The sequence below is a fragment of the Equus asinus genome, chromosome 28, assembly GCF_041296235.1.
Source record: "Equus asinus isolate D_3611 breed Donkey chromosome 28, EquAss-T2T_v2, whole genome shotgun sequence".
NCBI classification, from domain to species: domain Eukaryota; kingdom Metazoa; phylum Chordata; class Mammalia; order Perissodactyla; family Equidae; genus Equus; species Equus asinus.
This window is the reverse complement of record NC_091817.1, coordinates 34,454,868-34,475,196: the sequence shown is the minus strand read 5'-3', so window position 1 is coordinate 34,475,196 and position 20,329 is coordinate 34,454,868. Positions and strand designations below refer to the sequence as shown.

At 35.2% G+C, this 20,329-nt stretch overlaps 1 protein-coding gene across 8 annotated transcripts in view; it reads right to left on the bottom strand.

Annotated features, from left to right (window-relative positions):
* NFAT5 (nuclear factor of activated T cells 5) overlaps positions 1–20,329 on the bottom strand; it is a 117,395-nt gene that overhangs the window by 50,694 nt on the left and 46,372 nt on the right. For all 8 annotated transcript variants that reach the window (XM_044761263.2, XM_044761264.2, XM_044761265.2 and 5 more), the window contains one exon: positions 6,205–6,330. In XM_044761263.2, coding sequence (XP_044617198.1) covers positions 6,205–6,330 — 126 coding nt within the window. The remainder of the gene's footprint in view (positions 1–6,204; positions 6,331–20,329) is intronic.

The following is a 20,329-nucleotide window of genomic DNA, read 5'->3' as shown; positions in this document are numbered from 1 at the left end:
TAGACTGGGTAAGAATGGAAAAAACTTATTTTTATAAAAATAAGATCTATTTTTAAAAACCTTACTAACACATGAAAGGAGAAACACATGTAGGAGGGAGGTCAATGTTTACTGAATGATCACTAATTGTCAGGTAACATTAAGTATTTTACATCTTTAACTTCATAATGACCTTAAGAAAAAGTTGGTATTATTGTCTAGTTACAGGGGTAATATTATTAGAAATCTATTTAACTTCCACAAGATTCTATCTATATGATAGAAATGAATAATAGCAACCAGATTCAAATTAGGCCTTTATGATTCCAAAGCCCATGCTAATTTTATTATATTTCACGAGTGGGAAAAATAAATAGAAATAAAACTATAATATGCATGTGTGTACATGTGTATTTTATCTAGACTGTAGCTGTACCAGCCTGGTACTTTGAGGTGACTTCTCATTCACTTTCTGATTTAATTTAATTAACAATAATACTTTGTTCCAAAGGAATGACATGGGAAGAATGAATTTTACCTCAGGGGGCTAAATAAATACTGCTGATGGACGTATATTTGCATTCATGGATGAAAAGTTAATGTACCCTTACTTATGTCAAAAATAAATTCATCAAGTATCTAATATATCCCACACCTTTGTTACTTTTTAAGAGCATAGTTCATTGGGTATTTTAACTTATTTTAATCATCTGCCACCTGGTGTTTTTTAAATTCTGAAAAATTGGAAACTACCAGCCATGTGCCCTCTGCCCATATTTAACAAAAGCTAACATTTTACAATGTATGATTTTATTTTTAAGAGAAAAAATGTCACAGAAACAGGTGAAGTTTTCTGTTGTATCCTACTCTAATTCATTCCCCTCACTCCTGCCCCAGCTAAAGTGTTATTTATATAACTTTATTAATATTATTTATATAATTTATAAAATACTTATGACAATACTTTTTGTCTATGATATTATCAAGTTTATTGGTGATATAAAAAAAGTAAACCCACTTCTGTGCATCATTTTCTTGATATGAAATTGTACAAAACATAAAAATAGAAATCATGCCTATTTTAAATACGTATTTGGTCTACGAATGGTTGAGAATCTGTAAGCAGTTTTAAAATGCTATTCTATAGTCTCAGGTAATATAAAAATGTGCTTCTTTTACCAGAAAGTGCGTAAATCACAATATTTATAAAAGTTGTTGCTAAAAATTATTAAGAGGACAATAAAAAGGTAAACGTTTAAGGAATGAATCAATAATAGGCTGTGTACTTTTTGTCAATGATAATTTATAATATCGATAGCCTCCTGAATTAGTAGTTGTTTCTGAATTAACCATTATGGCCCAAGTTTGCTTATGCTTTTCATTCTAATAATGCAGATGTTAACATAAATCTATACATACATATTTCTATATGTACAAAGGTATGTATTTAGATTTACTATGTAATTTTCGTAAGAAGACAGAAGGAATAACAGAGTTTTTAAACTTACTTGCAACATGTTTGTAACTAGGATCTAACTTCCTTCTGGAAGTGGTCCAGTTTTCTAGGAAGTGTAGAAATGGCCATATGGAATAACTAAGATCAACTCACGTTTTAGCTCACAACAATAATACATAGTTGACATACAGCCTTTCCCGTTAACTGGCTTTAGGTTTAATCTTAGGAATAGTATCCTACATAAATGGCCAAAATTCTGAAATACGTTAACCTAGTTAACCCAGGAGAGTAATCAAAGGCAAATTTGCTCCTCAAATTTAGTCAACTCAAGAAAATCCAAACTGAGCAACTGTAAATACCTTCTAAGACTAGTTAATAAGTTATAATAAATTCAATGGGCTATGCAATTCTGTTTTCTGTGAATCACTTTTACTAAGAATTAATATTCTTCTGGAAATCATATTCCCATTTTGTAGATCCTATAACTTGGCGAGAAGGGATATGGCTTTTTCAACTCAATAGCCTACACACTGCCTAGCCCAGGATCTTGTGTTTCCCTAATGGAAGTGATAGCACACAATGCTAAATTCTTTAAAGTACAGTGGCAAAGAGAAAAGAAATTAGACTCCAGTAGGAAAGAAGAGAGGTATCTTGTGCCTGGAAGGACTGAGATATTATGATACGCAAATTATCTAAGCACCATTCCCAATCACATAGTAGGAACTCAAAAATGATAACTTACATTCTCTCCAACTCAATTTTTGTAGTTTTGTTGTTATGCATGGTTTAGAAATCCCTACGATTTTCATTTAGGTCTTAATGATGTCTGAAATGAATTAAAGCATAGCTGTTTTTTTATTATAGGACATTAATTTAGTTCTCTAGTGTCCTCCCCTATAGTGTAAATGGCACTCAATTAAGTTCTTTCAGTATAGAAAGTACTGTTAGGTACCTGAGATTTATTAATTGCTGTGGCATAGAATTCAAAGTATTATTTAAAAGTCTCTTCCAACAGAAAAGTTTACTGTATGGATCACTTCATGTAAAGGTATTTACTTAAAATATAGCCTTAAAAATCTCCAGTGATCTAACTAGCAGAGATATTCAACAGAGATTTCTATTGTACATGTTTTATTAACGTATATACTTATACATGTTAAAAACTGCTATGAAGTATTAGTGTACTGAGACTGTATTACTTCCAAAAAGAGTACAAATATATAACTACTGACGGCAAAATAATTTTATGAAAACAAACAACAAAAGAATTACTGACTAGTTTTTCTTAAGATTCTCTGGCTGAATTATAAAACCTATAGTTTGATTAATTCATCATTTATCTCAAGAATTAGAACAAAAAATTTTAGATAAACTTGAAACAGTCACCTTAGTAAAATCATACTTTGATATAAACTAACAAACATAATACCATATCCAAAATGAAGACAGAGTCTAGGATAGAACAATAATTTGATTTCTTAAAAGGAAGATTATTGTTCACTTCTGTAAAAGACTTTCTATTTTAAATAAATTAAGTAAATCTAAGGATTTACCAATAAAAACTATAAATGTATAAGTAGATTTAAAAAAATACTTTATTGGAATGTGAATTATATCTCAATAAAGCTGCTATTTAAGAAAAATACCTGCCATATCTCTTTTCAAAAACTCCAAATTCTGGCAATAATTGTTTGTTTTAGTTCCCTACATAATACTTGCATTTCAGTTCTTTATAATCTATACTATAGGATTCACAAAAAATCCAAAAAGAATCCTTTCACCATTCTCATTTCTTCTTTATCAACTCCTTATTTTGCCAAAAAATACCATCAATTCACTAGGACACCTTTTTTGTGTTAGGAAAATGGCCTCTGTCTTAACTATTGGGAACCTACATAATACTGTTCAGAAAGTCCACATTTCTAAAACTTTTATTTATTCACATATTGAACCTCACATTCTTAACTATCCTTCTAGTTGGACAAAAACAGCGGCCTTTAAAAAATGGGGAGGAATACATATTTCAGACTGGTGATTCTCAACTACACCTCCCAGATTTTGATACCTGGCCCCACGGAGAGAGGAGGAGTTGTGTAGAAGCAAGCCCTCTTTCCCCCACCTGCAACCCTGGGACTTACCGGATAAAAAGACGTTATTGATGGGAGTATGTAAAAGTGTGAACAGTGCAGAGGCAGAAAAAGGTTTGAAAGACACTCTTTTACCCAATATTCTGGATTGTGGATTAGCAGCATCATGTTTACTCATTCCCTCAGTAATATGTAAAGGGAAAAAAATCTAGATTGGCGAATCTGAGAAACACATTTTAAATAATTAAATAATAAAGAATGTACATAAACACCTATATGCCCAGCCTCTAAATTTTAAAATTTAAATTGATTTAAAACTTGTGAAGCACAAACCTTTACGGCAGAACTAGAAGTCTGTTCCCACCAGGCTCTCATATCTGAGAGCAGCCAATCCGGCTCCTTCAAAACTCTGAAGAACTGACAAAACTCTGACATCAAGAGTCATCATTTTTACGCATTTCATATTTAAACAGCAAATGCTATAGCTTTGAAAAAAAAAACCTCTCAGAAGTATAAATTAATGTGCCTTTCCCTAGACATCTAGTCCTTTGGCCAGGAAACATTGAATAACTGGTAATTTACTCCAAATCTCTCTTTGACAGTTAGGTCACTAAGGATATTAATATGTCAAATAAAAAAGCAACTCTAATGATATATACTAACTGATCTCCCTGCATAATTATTTTTTAACTTAAACTCTCTTATCTATAATGTTATATGACAAAGACTACTCTATCAATAAGATATTAGAATCCTAGAATAAGACTATATCTCTGTTATTAAACTTATATTAAAAAAAGTTACAAAAGACTTGGTTTTAGATCATAGAAACTTTCCATGTGTGAATATAAGAAAAACCTTATTCTTTTCACTATCTTTACAATGTCAATAACTTCTTAATCTAACATGAATTTATTACTCTAGAATACTTCCTTTGGTTAATTCTCTTATTTTCATATTTTTTCAACTCACAGCTTTCAATCTAATTTATCTGGAGAAGATTTTCTCAAATACATGGATGGAGGGAGAGAGGATCAACATTCCATTAGTGACTCAAATTCAAGAATTTTCAATGTTTATACATAAAAACTTCTGAAATTGTTTGGTAATACTTAAAAAGAAGTGTTGTTCTTATTCCAAACCTAGCTAACATTCTTTCAGCTTTTAAAAGGAACTGGATCTACTGTCAACAGATGTAAAAAAGCACAGAAGAAACAGACTTTTAGTTTTATACAGATTCAAGATGTCTTTAAAAAACAATCTCAAAGATACAAAAAAAATCAGTTAGTCAATTTCTAACTGTGGATTTAAAGTGAAATATTTCATTAAAAAATCTTTTTTATATTTTATTATCTGATACAATTTTTAAACAAGATTTAAAACTTTAAATTCCAGAAAAAAAATTCAGGGAGGGGCATTTTAGAACCCAGTGAATATAAAGAGAAAATAAGTCATCTTAACAATCTGATTACTAAAAAGCTCACAATTAAATCCACAGAATCTGTTAGAAAATGTCTGGCAATACATGAACAGTGAGCAGGGCTGTTAAGTTTCTTTGCCATGTTTAAAGCTTTCCTGCCCTCAATCAGGAAGGCTGCATATTGCACTATACAGCTTAGGTGAAAGATTGGTACACAAGGTTGATGGTACATAAGTTAACACATATAAGAAAAATACCCAAAGTTCTACTACAGTACCAATATCCTCATTTAAATCACAACCTTCCGCTTCACTGTTCTTTTTGAAATGAAAAGAATTTACCGAAAACAATGCTCTGATATGGACTTTACCATTTTAAAAGATGAGAGGTATCATATTAGACAAGAAACCTCTAATAGAACAGATAAAACTTCAGAGCATGTATATACTTTTTTCCTTTTTTTAAACCAAACACACTTAGCAGTCTATAAACCCAACTAAAAAAAGAATTACAGTTGGGCAACCTAATATTATTGAAAGCATTCTTATTAAGTTAGCACTAATCAAGACTTTCCTATTGCTTGTCTGTCAATCTTTTATTCTAATTCAATCAAAATGTGAACCAATTTTATACAATCATAAAGTGTATGATTTGAGAGCTGAGTAAAAATAAACTTGATAAATTTTAAACATTACTTTCCATACTTTTTCATTGATAGAAGACAATGTCTTTACATAAATATTACATTCAAATCTTCCATTACTTTCAACTTAATTTAAAATAAGTATAAAGTCATATATGTTTTTAAATGTAGGGAAAAGGTTATAACAACATGCTACAAACAGAAAAGAGACTTAAGTGCTTGAGTCCTTCTTCATATTATACAAAATATTTTTCCCTTTGAACAAATTTCTTAAAAAAATTATTAAATACAGACTCAAACGTAATTTTCTATCCATAGCTTGGTATTCAACTTTTTTTATGTGCAGTCAACAAAAGAGCTTTAAACTCATTCCCATAGCTGAAGACAAGGTCCATTCAAGGAGATGGCACTAACACATGTGCCAATGTGAAATTTTAAGAAATAATAATTATATCAAGAAAATTATACTGAAAAATTTTAATAGTAAAAGTATATATTTTAAAACCTCCTAAAACAAACCCTCAAATCACACTCTTTTTGATATGAACTTTGCCAGCACTGTTCATGTTGGCCAGATAATACTCTAGTTTTCTTTAATAAAGTAAAATGAAATGCATACCAGCAGCAACTACAGCTGGAGGAGGCGAACCTGCCTCACCACCGCTTGTCTGACTCATTGATGCTACAGATGTTTCTCTAGATGGAGGTAACTGTAACTCCTTGGGGAGAAGATCATAGACAGATTCTGTTGGAGAGGGAGAAAAAATTTTTGAAAGAGTGTAAGGCAATAACCTAATATATGAGCACGAAATTAATGTCTTTTCTCTCACGTGGAGAACTGTATTATTCACACACACACAAAACTTCATATAATTACTGTTGTAAAGAATTACCAGCAAATGTTTTTTTCTTTTATTATATAATTTTATTGAACTGAAGAATTCATTTTCCATTAGTTCTGCCCTATATTCTTCTTGGCTTTTATTCCTTATGATTAAGATGGTCTCCAGAAAAAGTCATAAAATTTTAAAACTGAATGAAATTGGAAAGAATAGAAGAAATGCCAAATAACTCAAAATGTTCCAGTATCTTCCTCTGTAATAATAAGAGTGTAACTTACCATCTTTTACATATGAGTTAGCATATACTAGTGTCTATCAGCTTTAAATTGACTTCTTCGATTAGACCATTAGCCTAGCCCTGCTCTTTTACCCAGCACCTTTAAGCAAATTTTTTTTTTTCAGATTTTATTTTTCCTTTTTCTCCCCAAAGCCCTCTGGTACATAGTTGTGTATTTTTAGTTGTGGGTCCTTCTAGCCGTAGCACGTGGGACACTGCCCCAGCATGGCCCAACCAGCAGTGCCATGTCCGCGCCCAGGACTCAAACCAGCGAAACCATGGGCCCCGAAGCGGTGCGCGCAAACCCAACCACTTGGCCACAGGGCCAGCCCCTTTAGCAAATATTTTAATTTGCCATTATAAGGCATTTTTCCCTCCTAAAGAAGCTAAAAAAGGAATGTCATTGCTCAAGCAAATACTTCTTACTCTGAGGCATCTCCAATTCTACAAAGGCACAAGTATAGGATACTCTTAAATCAGAGAACATAAATGCCCATATTACATTATGATTACTTTTGTATCCCAGATTAAAGAATATTATCTTTTTTAATGTCTTTTTATAATTCTAATTGTCCACAAAATTAAATTTATATCTACTATTTTAAAAATTCTTTTATAGTTATTACTGCATGGTTTTGGGACAGAAATAATTCTCAAAATATCTTCAAAAAGTAGTAGAATCAATGTTGGAAGGAACTTTAAAAGACCAATTACAATCATATGCCCATTTTAAAAAGAACCGAGGCACAAGAGTTTAATGGACTTGCCTAGTATTCCAAGAAACCCAACATTCCAACAATTAAAGAAGTTTATTAATTATTTGCATGATTGATTCAAAAAACAAACGTAGCACTATAAGATACTGTATCCTCGGTGACAAACAATATTTTTAATTAACTTACTACTGAATTCATATATACTTGATCCTCCCAGTTAATCATTAAAGTATATATCCTAACTGATGTGGACAGGAATAAGGAAGAATGTCAGGAAGGAAAGCTAAAATTAGAAGTTGTACTATTAAATGATCTTCATTAACAGTAAAGAATTAACTTAAAAGTTTCTTTTGAAAAACCCTACTACTTAACAGTTGAAATTTCCATCTTCAAAGCATTTGGCAAATGTGTGAATATAATATGCCCTGACTGAAAATTTTCAGCTTGTTAGAATGTTGCCAATAGCCTTACGTAAATTACTTCCATTTTTCAAATAATATAGGCGGAGAGTAGGGAGAACACAATTAAAACAGAAATGCCATATCATCAAATATTGATTTTAATACAATTATTTTTCTCAATACATGTTAAAAACAAGAGTTCCTCATACATAAAAGTACACTCAAGTCCTTTTTTCCCCAAACAAAAAGGAGATTTGAAAATAGAAATTAACTTAGATGAAAGATCTACCAAAATACACTTATGTCAAGGGAAAAAAACTTATCCTAGTAATAGCCCCATCACTAACAGCACTTCGCTGGTCAAAACTATTTCTCCACTTCACTAATTATTATTATTATTTTTTTAAAAGAGTGGCACCTGCGCTAACAACTGTTGCCAATCTTTCTTTCTCTTCTTCTTTTTTTTTCTTTCTTCTCCCCAAAGCCCCCTGGTACATAGTTATATATTCTAGTTGTGAGTGCCTCTGGTTGTGCTACATGGGACGCCGCCTCAACATGACCTGATGAGCAGCGCCACGTCGGCGCCCAGGATCTGAACTAGGGAAACCCTGGATGCTGAAGCAGAGCATGCGCACTTAACCACTTGGCCACAGGGCCGGCCCCTCTAATTATTAAAATAAATAAATCAAATCAAAACAAACCCTTGTGGACTGAAACACTCTATCTTTCCCAAAAAAGGGTATAAAGTTGAGTCTACATTAGAGGTACAAAAGCAATGTTAACAAAAATATATTGGAAAGTAACTAAATACAGAACTTATTATATCACAAGCCCTCCCTCTCCCCATCCCTCAAAACAAAGTAACACACAAGGTCAAGTGGAAGAAGTGGGAAGCATGGATTCACTCCTTCATCAAAGTATTTTCTGATTAAGTGACTCAAGTGTTCAGAAATTCGAGAAGTCAGAAGTTTTATCTCATCTATCCAAGGGAAGTAGTAGTTAATATCGTCCTTACCAGCACAGGCTCTGATTTCAGACAGAACTGGGTTGGCTCTGCAACATTAAACAACTTCTCTAAGACTTAAATGCTCATTTAAACTCTTCTTTTACCCTATTACCTCAAAGATTTTCCTTCCAAGATATAACTGTTCAACTCAACCACATACACTGGTCTTTCTCTTAAATCTGTTTCCCATAAGACATAAAAAGATTAAAGGTATATAAATTACGCAGTTTACACTACTGTCATTTGATCCTAAATTCAATCCAAATTAAACACTTTTACAGTCTCCACTAGCCAATGAAAAAACTCCTGAAAAAGAGCATAGGTACTTTAAATTCATGAAAACAAACAGTCCTAAGTAAGTACTAGCTATTTCATGTTAAGCCACCATATCTATTTTTCTTGTGTTATCTTTTAAATCAGTTAGATAGATAAGGAAGGAAAGAAATTCTAGATTTCTAAACATAGAATATGAAGAAAGAGAATGGGAAATCCATAATGGAAAGGCAGCTTCCTGAGGAAAGACTTCATTAGAAAACAAAAGTAAAATCACTTTTAGATTTTTTTTACAGAGAGACAATGTTACAAGGTTTCTTCTTGGGGCGGTAAATGTGTCCTAAAATTAGATTATGGTGATGGTTACACAATTGCAAATATATTAAAAAACCACTGAATGTGCACACTTTAAATGGATGAATTTTATGATATGTGAATTATACATTGGTAATACTGTTTTTTAACAAAGAGAGAAAGAGAAGTAGAACAAGGACAAGCGAGAATTGCACAAGAGCAAGTTAGGTCTCTCAACGTTCCTAATAAACTTCACGGACAAAAAATATCTCTTCACATAGTTTCTTTTTTTTTTTTTTTTTAAGATTTTTTATTTATTTCCTTTTTCTCCCCAAAGCCCTCCAGTACATAGTTGTGTATTTTAGTTGTGGGTCCTTCTAGCTGTGGCATGGGGGATGCCACCTCACCGTGGCCTGATGAGCGGTGCCATGTCTGTGCCCAGGATCCGAATGGGTGAAACCCTGGGCCACCAAAGCAGAGCATGCAAACTTAACCACTCGGCCACGGGGCCGGCCCCTTCACATATCTTCTATTTGTGAAAAATGAAATTATGAGGAAGGTCAAGCTGCAAACTAATCTAATTTGCTTTTTAAGGCTCTTCTACTAGAGGATCAAGAAAATGCTACAGGCATGGTTACCCTAAATTCAGTAAAATAATTGATGAAAATCTTAAAAAGTTCTAGGGAACAAGATGAAGAAATACAAACAATAAAATAGATGACGCTAAGCAATAGCACCCAAAAATGTATGGGTTCAACCTGGAGGGAGGTGGTTACTATATCAACAACTTGTACAAAGATATTGAATTTGTGAATGACAGGCTTAAGAGGGATATCTCGTATGCTATAATTCATCACCAATCATGAAAGGTTGGAATAGTTGCCCAAAGGAATAAGGTGAAATTTAATAAGGATTAATGTAACAGCTGATAAAAACTGCTCTTGTGCAATGTACTTAAATGCACACACTTTCTCTCTCTTTTTAAAGATATTTATACATGATTTTACTTTTGTTTTCTAAGGAATTCTTTTCTCTGTCTGCTAGGATTGGGGTGACCATTGTCATGCATTTTTTGTATTAACATTGCTAATAATTTGGGCAATCACAATGTTTAGTCAACTTAACTTAATGGTTCATTATGAATTTTAGTTGACCAAAATCCCAACATAAGTGCACTGCTTAAGAATCTATGTAGCAGAACTAGGGCAAGTGTAATATAATAAATAACTCTGTTAACATAAATTATTAATGCAAGTGTGTGATAAAAGAAATTAGGCAGAAAGGGGAAGAAGCTCAGATCAAGAATTTGTCTTCTCTTGGTGCAATAGTGCAGAGCCTAGGGCAATGAGGAAGAAGGAAGAAATGGAAGAATGAAATCATTTTCAGATATTGATAGAAAATTAATGCTTCCCAATGTTGGGTGGAAAGGTGAACAACGTAAAAATGGGCTGACTGGCTGGCATGTTTGCTTGGTCATTCAACAAACTCTGATCCATTTATGTCTCTGATTATTTCTGGGTCAATTCAGTCATTTATTCTTAAACACTGGCTAATAAGGGGTGAGAGTTTCACTATACCTTATCAAACTCAAAGTAGACAGAAATCCCATCCTGAGGGTGTAAAGTAATGAAAGAGAAGGGAAAAACTGGTAACTTAACAGTGCAGCTTTGCTTTTTTTTTCCCTTTTCAATTGGGAACTCTGTTGCCTAACTGCGGATGGCCCAATCCCATTCTCTACTGTTTCATTCTGCACGTTGCTCAGTTCCAGGAAAAGACTTCAAACCCCCATATTCCCTCAATTTCCCCCGGAAGAGTCCAGGGAGATAAAACAAAGTTAACAGCTAAGAAAAGACATGCTTTTCATGTTATTTTCTCTCAGCAAAATAACAACATTAATAATGCAATTACAGCTACCATTTATTGAGTATTTTAGCAGGGCTAGTCACTGTGCAAAGCTCATTATGTACATATTCTCACTTAATTTCAAAACAATCGTGTGAGGTAGGCTGTACCAATCAAGAATTTGAAGCTTATGTAATGGTAAAAAACGAAAAACACGTGATAAAATGAAAGACAGGAATGATAGATACAAAGTCTAGGACAGCGGTTTCCTTTGATGGGGAGACAAGGAGATAGGACAAAGGAGGAGCAGAAATAACTTGGGCTGGACAGCAGGCTCATGGATCTTCTTTTTACTAAAATATATAACCTAATCAAATCAATAAATACAATAAAAACTAAGGATATGCATGGATGGTACACAGCCTGAAAGGGCTGTTAAAAAGGACTCTGTAAATTATTATTCCTGGGGCTGGCCCCATGGCTGAGTGGTTGGGTTCGTGTGCTCTGCTTCAGGGGCCCAGGGTTTCACTGGTCTGGATCCTGGGCACGGACCTATCACCACTCATCAAGCCATGCTGAGGCGGCATCCCACATGCCACAACTAGAAGGACCCACAACTAAAATATACAACTATGTACTGGGGGACTTCGGGAAGAAGGAAAAATTTAAAAAAAAAAAATCTTTAAAAAAATTATTATTCCTTTTTTGGAATTTTTATCCTTACCTCACCCTTGCTGACCTCATAGTTAGCGCTCACTGTTCAACTACTTTAGGATTAGTGAGTAAAAACCAAAATTGTCAGAAAGTCCACCTACTATATGACTTTCCTGAAGACTATCTTAATTACTTCCAGGTAACAAAAATAAATAAAAGTTGTATGCAACTAATACTACAGATTTAACTCCAAGCAGAGATGAAAAATAAAAAGGGAAAAAAAATTCTGTAAATAAGATGTTTCTGTTCAATTGTCAAGCATGCAGCTAAGTGGAAATATTTGTGGTAAAAAGGATGATACTTTGTATTGGGAATGCTTAAAAAATTTAACAAAAATTGAATTGATACTCAGCACAGATATTAGTTATTCAAACAATGAATGTTCCCTGATATCAGATGCAAACAACATAATACTGAAAAATCCATTTATAAATATATCTTGTTTCAAAAATGGGATTTTACTTTTTTTAAAACTCTAAATACGAAGCTACTTGAGCACCCAAAAGAGTGAAGATTTTCAAAAAGTCCTCGCAAATAGTTTGAGAACTGCCTTACTCTTCCATCTCTCTATTAACTATCTCAATAAGCTGGTGAATACCAAGGCTATGGTTTCACGTCAGACATTCTAAAACAAAATGCCTGGCACCTCCACTGTGCCAGCATAGTTCTGCATTGAAAAGAGACAGCATTCATTCTGTTAAAAACACTTCGGGCTTGACAGTCATCATACTTGGCATCTCCATTGGAAAAATGTTCTGGCTGCAGGTCTACTGGATATTTGGTTTCTAAAAGATTATGAAGTCCAAGAATAACTGGTAGGTGACGCTCTGTTTTAACAAATTTTTCTCATCTAAATTTAAGCCAGTTTATTGGTTTGCTGTCACATATTTACATAATAATATCACTTCTTCCTAACTGTATTTTATTATTGTTTCCCTAAAACGACCTAGTGTTCTAAGGTAATTTCAAATAATATACAGCAACATAAATTATATCAATTTGGAGAATAAGAAAACTAACTGGAGCTCCACAATCATTTTAATATAGAACAGCATATATTTTTTCTAGTAGGTATTACTTTTCATGTAAAAACTTCACAATTATTTTCTAAATAACTTCTTAACATTTACGAAATACAGAATGGAGTATACTATTCAACCAACCATTTTGATTATCTATATTCTTAATTTATTTATATTATTTTCTGAAGAAATTACTTAAGTTTGTCCTAGAAGGAACGAGACTTTCAAAGTTATAGCTATAACTTTTTTTTTTTTGCTAAGGAAGATTTGCCCTCAGCTAACATCTGTGTCAATCTTCCTCTTTTTGTATGTGGGTCACCACAACAGCATGGCCACCAACAAGTAGTGCAGGTCTGTGCCCAGGAACCAAACTCTGGCCACGGAAGCAGAGCACACCGAACTTAACCACTAAGCCATGGAGCTGGCCCCAACCTAAAACATTTATGGCTTATTTACAATTTTCAAAGATCTTACAAGAATACTTTTCAATAGAGCTTTAAAAACTGTAGAGTTCAGGGCTGGCCCTGTGGCCGAGTGGTTAAGTTCGCACGCTCTGCTTCAGCAGCCCAAGGTTTTGCTGGCCCAGATCATGGCACCACTCATCAAGCCATGCTGAGGCAGCATCCCTCATGCCACACTAGAGGGACCCACAACTAAAAATATACAACTATGTACCAGGGGGCTTTGGGGAGAAAAAGGAAAAACAAAATCTTTAAAACAAAAACAAAAAACTGTAGAGCTCACAGGCCGGCCCCGTGGCCGAGTGGTTGGGTTTGTGCACTCCGCTTTGGCAGCCAGGGTTTGCCAGTTTGGATCCTGGGAGCAGACCTATGCACTGCTCATCAGGCCATGCTGTGGCAGCATTCCACATAGAACCAGAATGACCTACAACTAGGATATACAACTATGTATTGGGGCTCTGGGGAGAAAAACAAAAACAAAAAATTGTAGTTTAGACAAACTCAAAAAGGGGTGAGGAGGGTATCTACGGTGGGGGCGGTGAGGCCTGACAAGGGGTTTCAGAGCCCAAGCACGGTTAGGAAAGTGTTAATGGGGAGGAGGAAGAGGGAGAGAGAAGAGATATCCAGGTACAGAGTCCAAGCAATGTAAAGAAAATATCTGCAGCCTGGTATGTGCTGTCAGAGCCCAGGCAGGTTGAAGAATATATGGGGGCAGGGGGAGCAGGGAATGGAAGGATGACCCAGCTTGGGATGGAGACCAAGAAAGTGGGATGAGGAGAGTGTTCATACAAGAGGTAAGCCTGAGGCACAGGGGGACAGTTTGCTGGGGGGGGGGGGGTAGAGACCAGGCAAAGTGAGAGCCTCCACTGGGATGGGCAGTCCAAGCAGAATGAGGATGGTATCTATCGGAGGGAGTGGGGAGAGCCCAGCATAGGGTGTCAGAGCCAGAGCACGGTGAGCAGTGTATCCTCAAGGGGATGGCACAAGGTATCACAGCACAAGCCCACTAGTGGGAAGGCGACAGAGGGTGGCCAGCACAGGAAAGCAGAGCCTGAGCAGGGTGAGAAAGGTGTCCATGCAGGGGGTGCCCAGCATAGGGTGTTAGAACCCAAGCAGTAAGGAGGATATCCATATAGTAGCTGGGGTATCAAAGGTTAAGCAGGAAGTAGAACATGCCCATGTGCAGAGTGAGGAAGCCCAGCATGGGGATTAGAAATCCAAGGAGGGTGAAGACGGCATTCATGTAAGACGTTGGAACCTGAGGAGGATGAAGAGGACATTCCCATGGATGGGCAGCCCAGCATAGGATGTTGGAGTTCAAGCAGGATAAATAAGACATCCATGGGAGTTGAGGGAGCAGAAGCAAACAGCAGCTTTAGGCAGGTATCAAAATCCTAGCAGGGTGAGGAATGTAGGATGGATGTGGGGAGTCAGAACTCATGCAGTGTAAGGAGGGTGTCCACAGGTAAGCAGGAGGGCAGCTCTGGGTGTCACAGTACATGTGGGTTGAAAAGAGTATTCACGTAGGAGGACAGCAGCCACAGCCTGGAGGCAAGATACGGGAGTCCAAGTTGGGTAATTAGGGTATTAACAAGAATGGGAGAGGCAGTGGCAACAGAAGCTTCGTTACACAGAGGGAGACTGCTCAAATAAGTAAATATATTAAGATTAAAGGAAATCAAGTTTCCCAACGTCAAACAAGGGAGTTACAAACATAGAAAGGAAGAAAAACAAGAAGGAACCGTATGGTTTTGAGTTGCAACTGGAGGCATCGGTGTGAACTCATGATAGTCAATATGAATAGAAAGAAAAATAAAGACACAAATGTATGTATGTGTGAGTATGTGTATATAAATATACATATATTCCCTAGCGTTGTCCTCTGAAAGGTCCTGTGAGCAACAGCACCCCAAAAGCATATTTATGCAAAATGAGCACATCTCATATCCAGATCTTGGCTTCTAAATACCCTTTTCCCCCAAGAGTAGGTAGGGTTTCTTTGAGAAATGGTTGACATCAGGGCTAGGACAGGGAAGGTACAAAATGAGCCTGGAATATCTTGTTTTGCTAAAAGTAAGGAAATACTCAAAGAATTATGGGGGACATGCCAAAAAGACACAGAAGCCAGCCTGTAGAGGCTCTCATTGGCCAAACATGAGATAATATGAACATAAAAATAAGTAATAATAGTCACAAATTATAATCTACTGAAAACACAGGAGTGCTTACTGATATAAAACAGTAATGAATAAATTGAAAGTGTGATGAGAAATGAGATATGAATATAGTTTCAAAGTACATTTCCACAAAATATGTATTAATTACAAAGGAGAAATAGAGTAACTTTATAATTTCTTCTGTGTGTGAGGAAGACTGGCCCTGAGCTAACATTGAAGACTGTCACTGAGCTAACACCTGTGCCAATCTTCCCCTATTTTAAGTGGGAAGCCGCCACAGCGTGACTTGATAAGCAGTGCTAGGTCCCAACCAGGATTCGAACCTGCGAACCCTGGGCCACTGAAGTGGAGTGCATGAACTTAACCACTATGCCACTGGGTCAGCCCTGAAATAGAGTAACTTTAAAGTGGAGAATGCTGACAGACACTACCTTAAAAGTGATCAAACTGAGTATCATCAGCAATGACACAAATCAAACTTGTATGTTACCTGAGAGGATGCAATACAAATACATCATTATTTCTGTTATATTCTTGCCAAAGATGCATAATTTGAATATAATCACGAGGAAGTATACAAATCCAAATCGAGAAACATCCCACAAAATAAGTGACTTGTAATCAAAAGTATCAGAACCATGAAAGTCCAGGAAAGACCAAGGAACTATTTCAGACTGAAGGAAACAATAAGACATGACAACTAAATGGACATGTGATTCTAAACCAGATCCTTGTGCTTTTCAGGACATTATTGGGACATCTGGAGAAACCTGAATGAGGTCTGAGAATTAGATGGAAAAAATGTATTGACGTTACTTTTTAAAATTTTGGTGCTTATATTGTGATTATGTTGGAGAATATCCTCGTTTGTTGAAAATACATACTAAAGTATTCGGAGGTGATGGGGCATTATGTCAGCAACTTACTCTCAAATGGTTCAGGAAAAAAGAAAAAAAGTTCTTTGTACTGTACTCACAACTGTTTTATAAGTTCAAGATTGTTCCAAAAGTACATAAAAGCACACATTTCACTAAAAATTTCTTAGTTAATTACTACATAGTCCAAAAATTCAGCTCTGTAACTAGTAGTTTTACTTTTTTAAATTGCAAGTTCCAAAGAAATGAATATATCAAAGGAAACAAGCTTATTTCATGTCTTCACATTTAGATATCTGGTCATCTACATTGTCCTCCCTCTCACTTTTCCTACCCTTTCTGCCTAAAATCACTCAAACAAATGAAACCAAATACTTTGGTACAGAAAGATAATCTGGGGTACAAAATATATCATGTTATTTCTTCGTCATATTTACTTATTTGACACCTTATTTGCCACACTCACAGGCTCAGTAGTTTTTGCTATGCCATCTCCTCTTTACTATTACTTTCAACCTGACAGAATAGCAATTAAACATTCATTCAACACACACTTAGCTCCCACACTATTAAACTAGGGACACAAATATAAAAGAAAATCACTTTTATGAAGATCAGTCAAGAGAAAATAAAATTAATCTTAAGTTTAAAATAACGCAGTATGGTATATGTTTTAATAGAAGTACGGGGTGCTTTGTAAGTGGAGAAGAGGGAATCCTTAACACTATCTGCGAAAGATCAGAGAAGTCCGCACAGAGGATGTGATACCTGAAGTAAATCTTGAACACTGAAATGGATATTCAGCAGACAGGTTTGTGAAGAAGGAGGAGAAATTGTAAAAGCAAACCTGATCAAAGAGTATTTTTATTTCAGTTATTTCAGTTTTTGAAGTAATTTAGTAAGTTAGAATACGAGAGTTACATGGAGGTGTAACATGAGATGAGGCTACTAAAGGTACAGAGAGACAAGACATGAAAGGCCTTCTATACCATGCTAAGCAGTAAGGATTTTATCTCTCAGCACACAGGGAGCCTTTGAGGGTTTAAGCAAAGAAATGATAAGCTCAGATTTGTATTTGAGAAAGATCATTATTCCAGGTATATGCAAACTAGGTCCTAGAGATGGAGATGAGTAAGAAGGCTTTTACAACAGTCTAAGTAAGAAATAACGAGGTCCTGAACCAAAGCAGTGGCAATGAGAATGGCAAACAGGATATGAATTTAAAAATGTTTAGGAAACTGATGAACTTAATTGGATGACTGGCTGTGAGGAACAGAGAGAGTGAAAAAAAAAAGAGTTCTAAGCAGCTCATAGGAATTCTAGATTGGGAAAACTGATGGAAGGTGGTGCTATTTCCCATAATAGAGAATATATACGAATAAGAGCAAATCTGGAAAGATGATGAATTCAGTTTTAAATGATGAGGCTGAGGTACCTATGGTGCATCCTAGTGAACATGTAAATAGGAGAGAGGTCTAGCAACTGATGTTGCTGGGCACACAGACTTCTTTATTTTTGTGTTTCACACAAAATCTGTCCTAGAACCAGGACAGAAAATTATTAACATATTTAAAGTTATTGCTTGCTTTTAAAAATACAGATATGTAAGATATAAAAATTAAATTTGCCCATGACCTCATCATCCAAAGATAACTATTAAAACACTAGCATATTTATGTTTCCTTTCCATATTTTTCTATGTATATCTTTAAAACGTTGAATGCACATAAACTTAATTATCAAACTTTTCACTGAACATATTAATTTCTGATATCTACTGTATCTTTGACATCCTCATATCGCTATGCATCATCTTTATGCCTATTTTCTAACTCTCCACTGCTAGCCTCTTTGAACGACTACAGTTTAGCAGTACTCTACTTACAACAAGCACTCAATGTTTGCTGATGAGGTTATCAAAATACTAAGGAAGGCTACGGGGTAATTATAAGTTGTGAAATAAGCTTCTAGAAAATTTCTAATTTTCATATTATTTTAGAAACACTGCTAATAAATATAAGAGGTAATAAATATCAGTGGTAAGGTGATAACATTGTATCTACTATAGAATGAAGCACAATTCGATAAATATTCATTCATTTATTCAGGTACTCATTCACTCAACAAATATTTACAGACTGCCTAATGTATGCCAAGAACTGTCCTAGGTCCTGGGGATACATCAGTAACAAAACAGACAAAAATCGGCATCATGGAACTTCCATTCTAATGGACTTAAATTATGGTGACTGGTTGCTTGCTTGCTAACAAGAGAAGCAGGCTCCAGTGTCTTATAATTTTCTACCCTTACTAAACTCACATTTAATCATAGTATTACTAAAATAAGTTCATTTCAAGAACATAAGCAGCAGAAAAAGCTCAAAATACATTTATTTTAAAACTTTATAACGTAGGGGCTGGCCCCGTGGCCGAGTGGTTAAGTTCGCGCGCTCCGCTGCACGCGGCCCAGTGTTTCGTTGGTTCGAATCCTGGGCGCGGACATGGCACTGCTCATCAGACCACGCTGAGGCAGCGTCCCACATACCACAACTAGAAGAACCCACAACGGAGAATATGCAACTATGTACCGGGGGGCTTTGGGGAGAAAAAGGAAATAATAAAATCTTTAAAAAAAAAAAATCCTTTAAAAAAAAAAAAAACTTTATAATGTATATACACATAATTTAGCTGAATGATTACAAAACCAATACTGAATAGAGATCTTTTCCATTGCTGAACAGTTAACCATATTACATAACCATACATTTAACAGCCATTCCTTTTAAAACTAAAATAATCATGTAGTTATCAATGTATGTAATAATTTATAAATGAAAAGAACTAAATAGAATTAATATTATTTTATGCATATTATTTTGTTTTTGATCTTAAAAAGACAGTTACTAAATGATGATTTTCTGGCTTATTCATAAAGCACACTATTGAAGTGTCCATATGTGCCAGGCACAATAATATTGTAAATAAAATAAATGGAATTCATAACTTCAGTGTTATTTCTAATCTCATAGAACTTGTATCACAAGGTAGCTCAGGAGTTTATTTTCTAAAAGAAGAAAAACCTAATTTTGTCACCACTAATTCATTTTGTGTGCATAAACACTAAAGTGACCTGCATCAGTTTCAAACAGCTTACAATCCAGTGAGGTAGACGGCAAGTACGTAAATAACCAATGGAATCATATCAAGACATAGACGTTATATGTGAAAAAAGAAAGTAGGAGAGAATAAACATAAAGAGGGCAAGGCAAGAATAGTATGAATGGAATGAATGTAGTTTCATGAGATTAACCTAAAATTCACATAAAAAGCATAGAATTATAGAGGTAGAAGTGGTGAAAGTATCCACAAAGAAATTATGTTCCAATTAGGTTATGATTTAGCGTAGCCAAGACTGGTTAAAGCTGGGTCCTGAGCAGAACAGCTGGCTGAAAGATAAATTCTTTCCCAAGCATTCCCGTCTATGCAATTAGAAAGAACACTGAGGGGCTGGCCAGGTGGGCGAGTGGTTAAGTTTGCGTGCTCTGCTTCGGCAGCCTGGGGTTTTGCTGATTCGGATCCCAGGTGCAGTTATGGCACCACTCATCAGGCCATGCTGAGGTGGCATCCCACATGCCACAACTAGAAGGACTCACAACTAGAATATACAACTATGTACTGGGGGAGCTTTGGGGAGAAGAAGAAAAGAAAAAAGAAAAAAAAGATTGGCAACAGCTGTTAGCTCAGGTGCCAATCTTTAAAAAAACAAAAACAAAAAAAGTCCACTGAAGTTAGGAACTCCATCTGTTTTATTTACTATATTATTATTGTGTCTGGCACATAATGG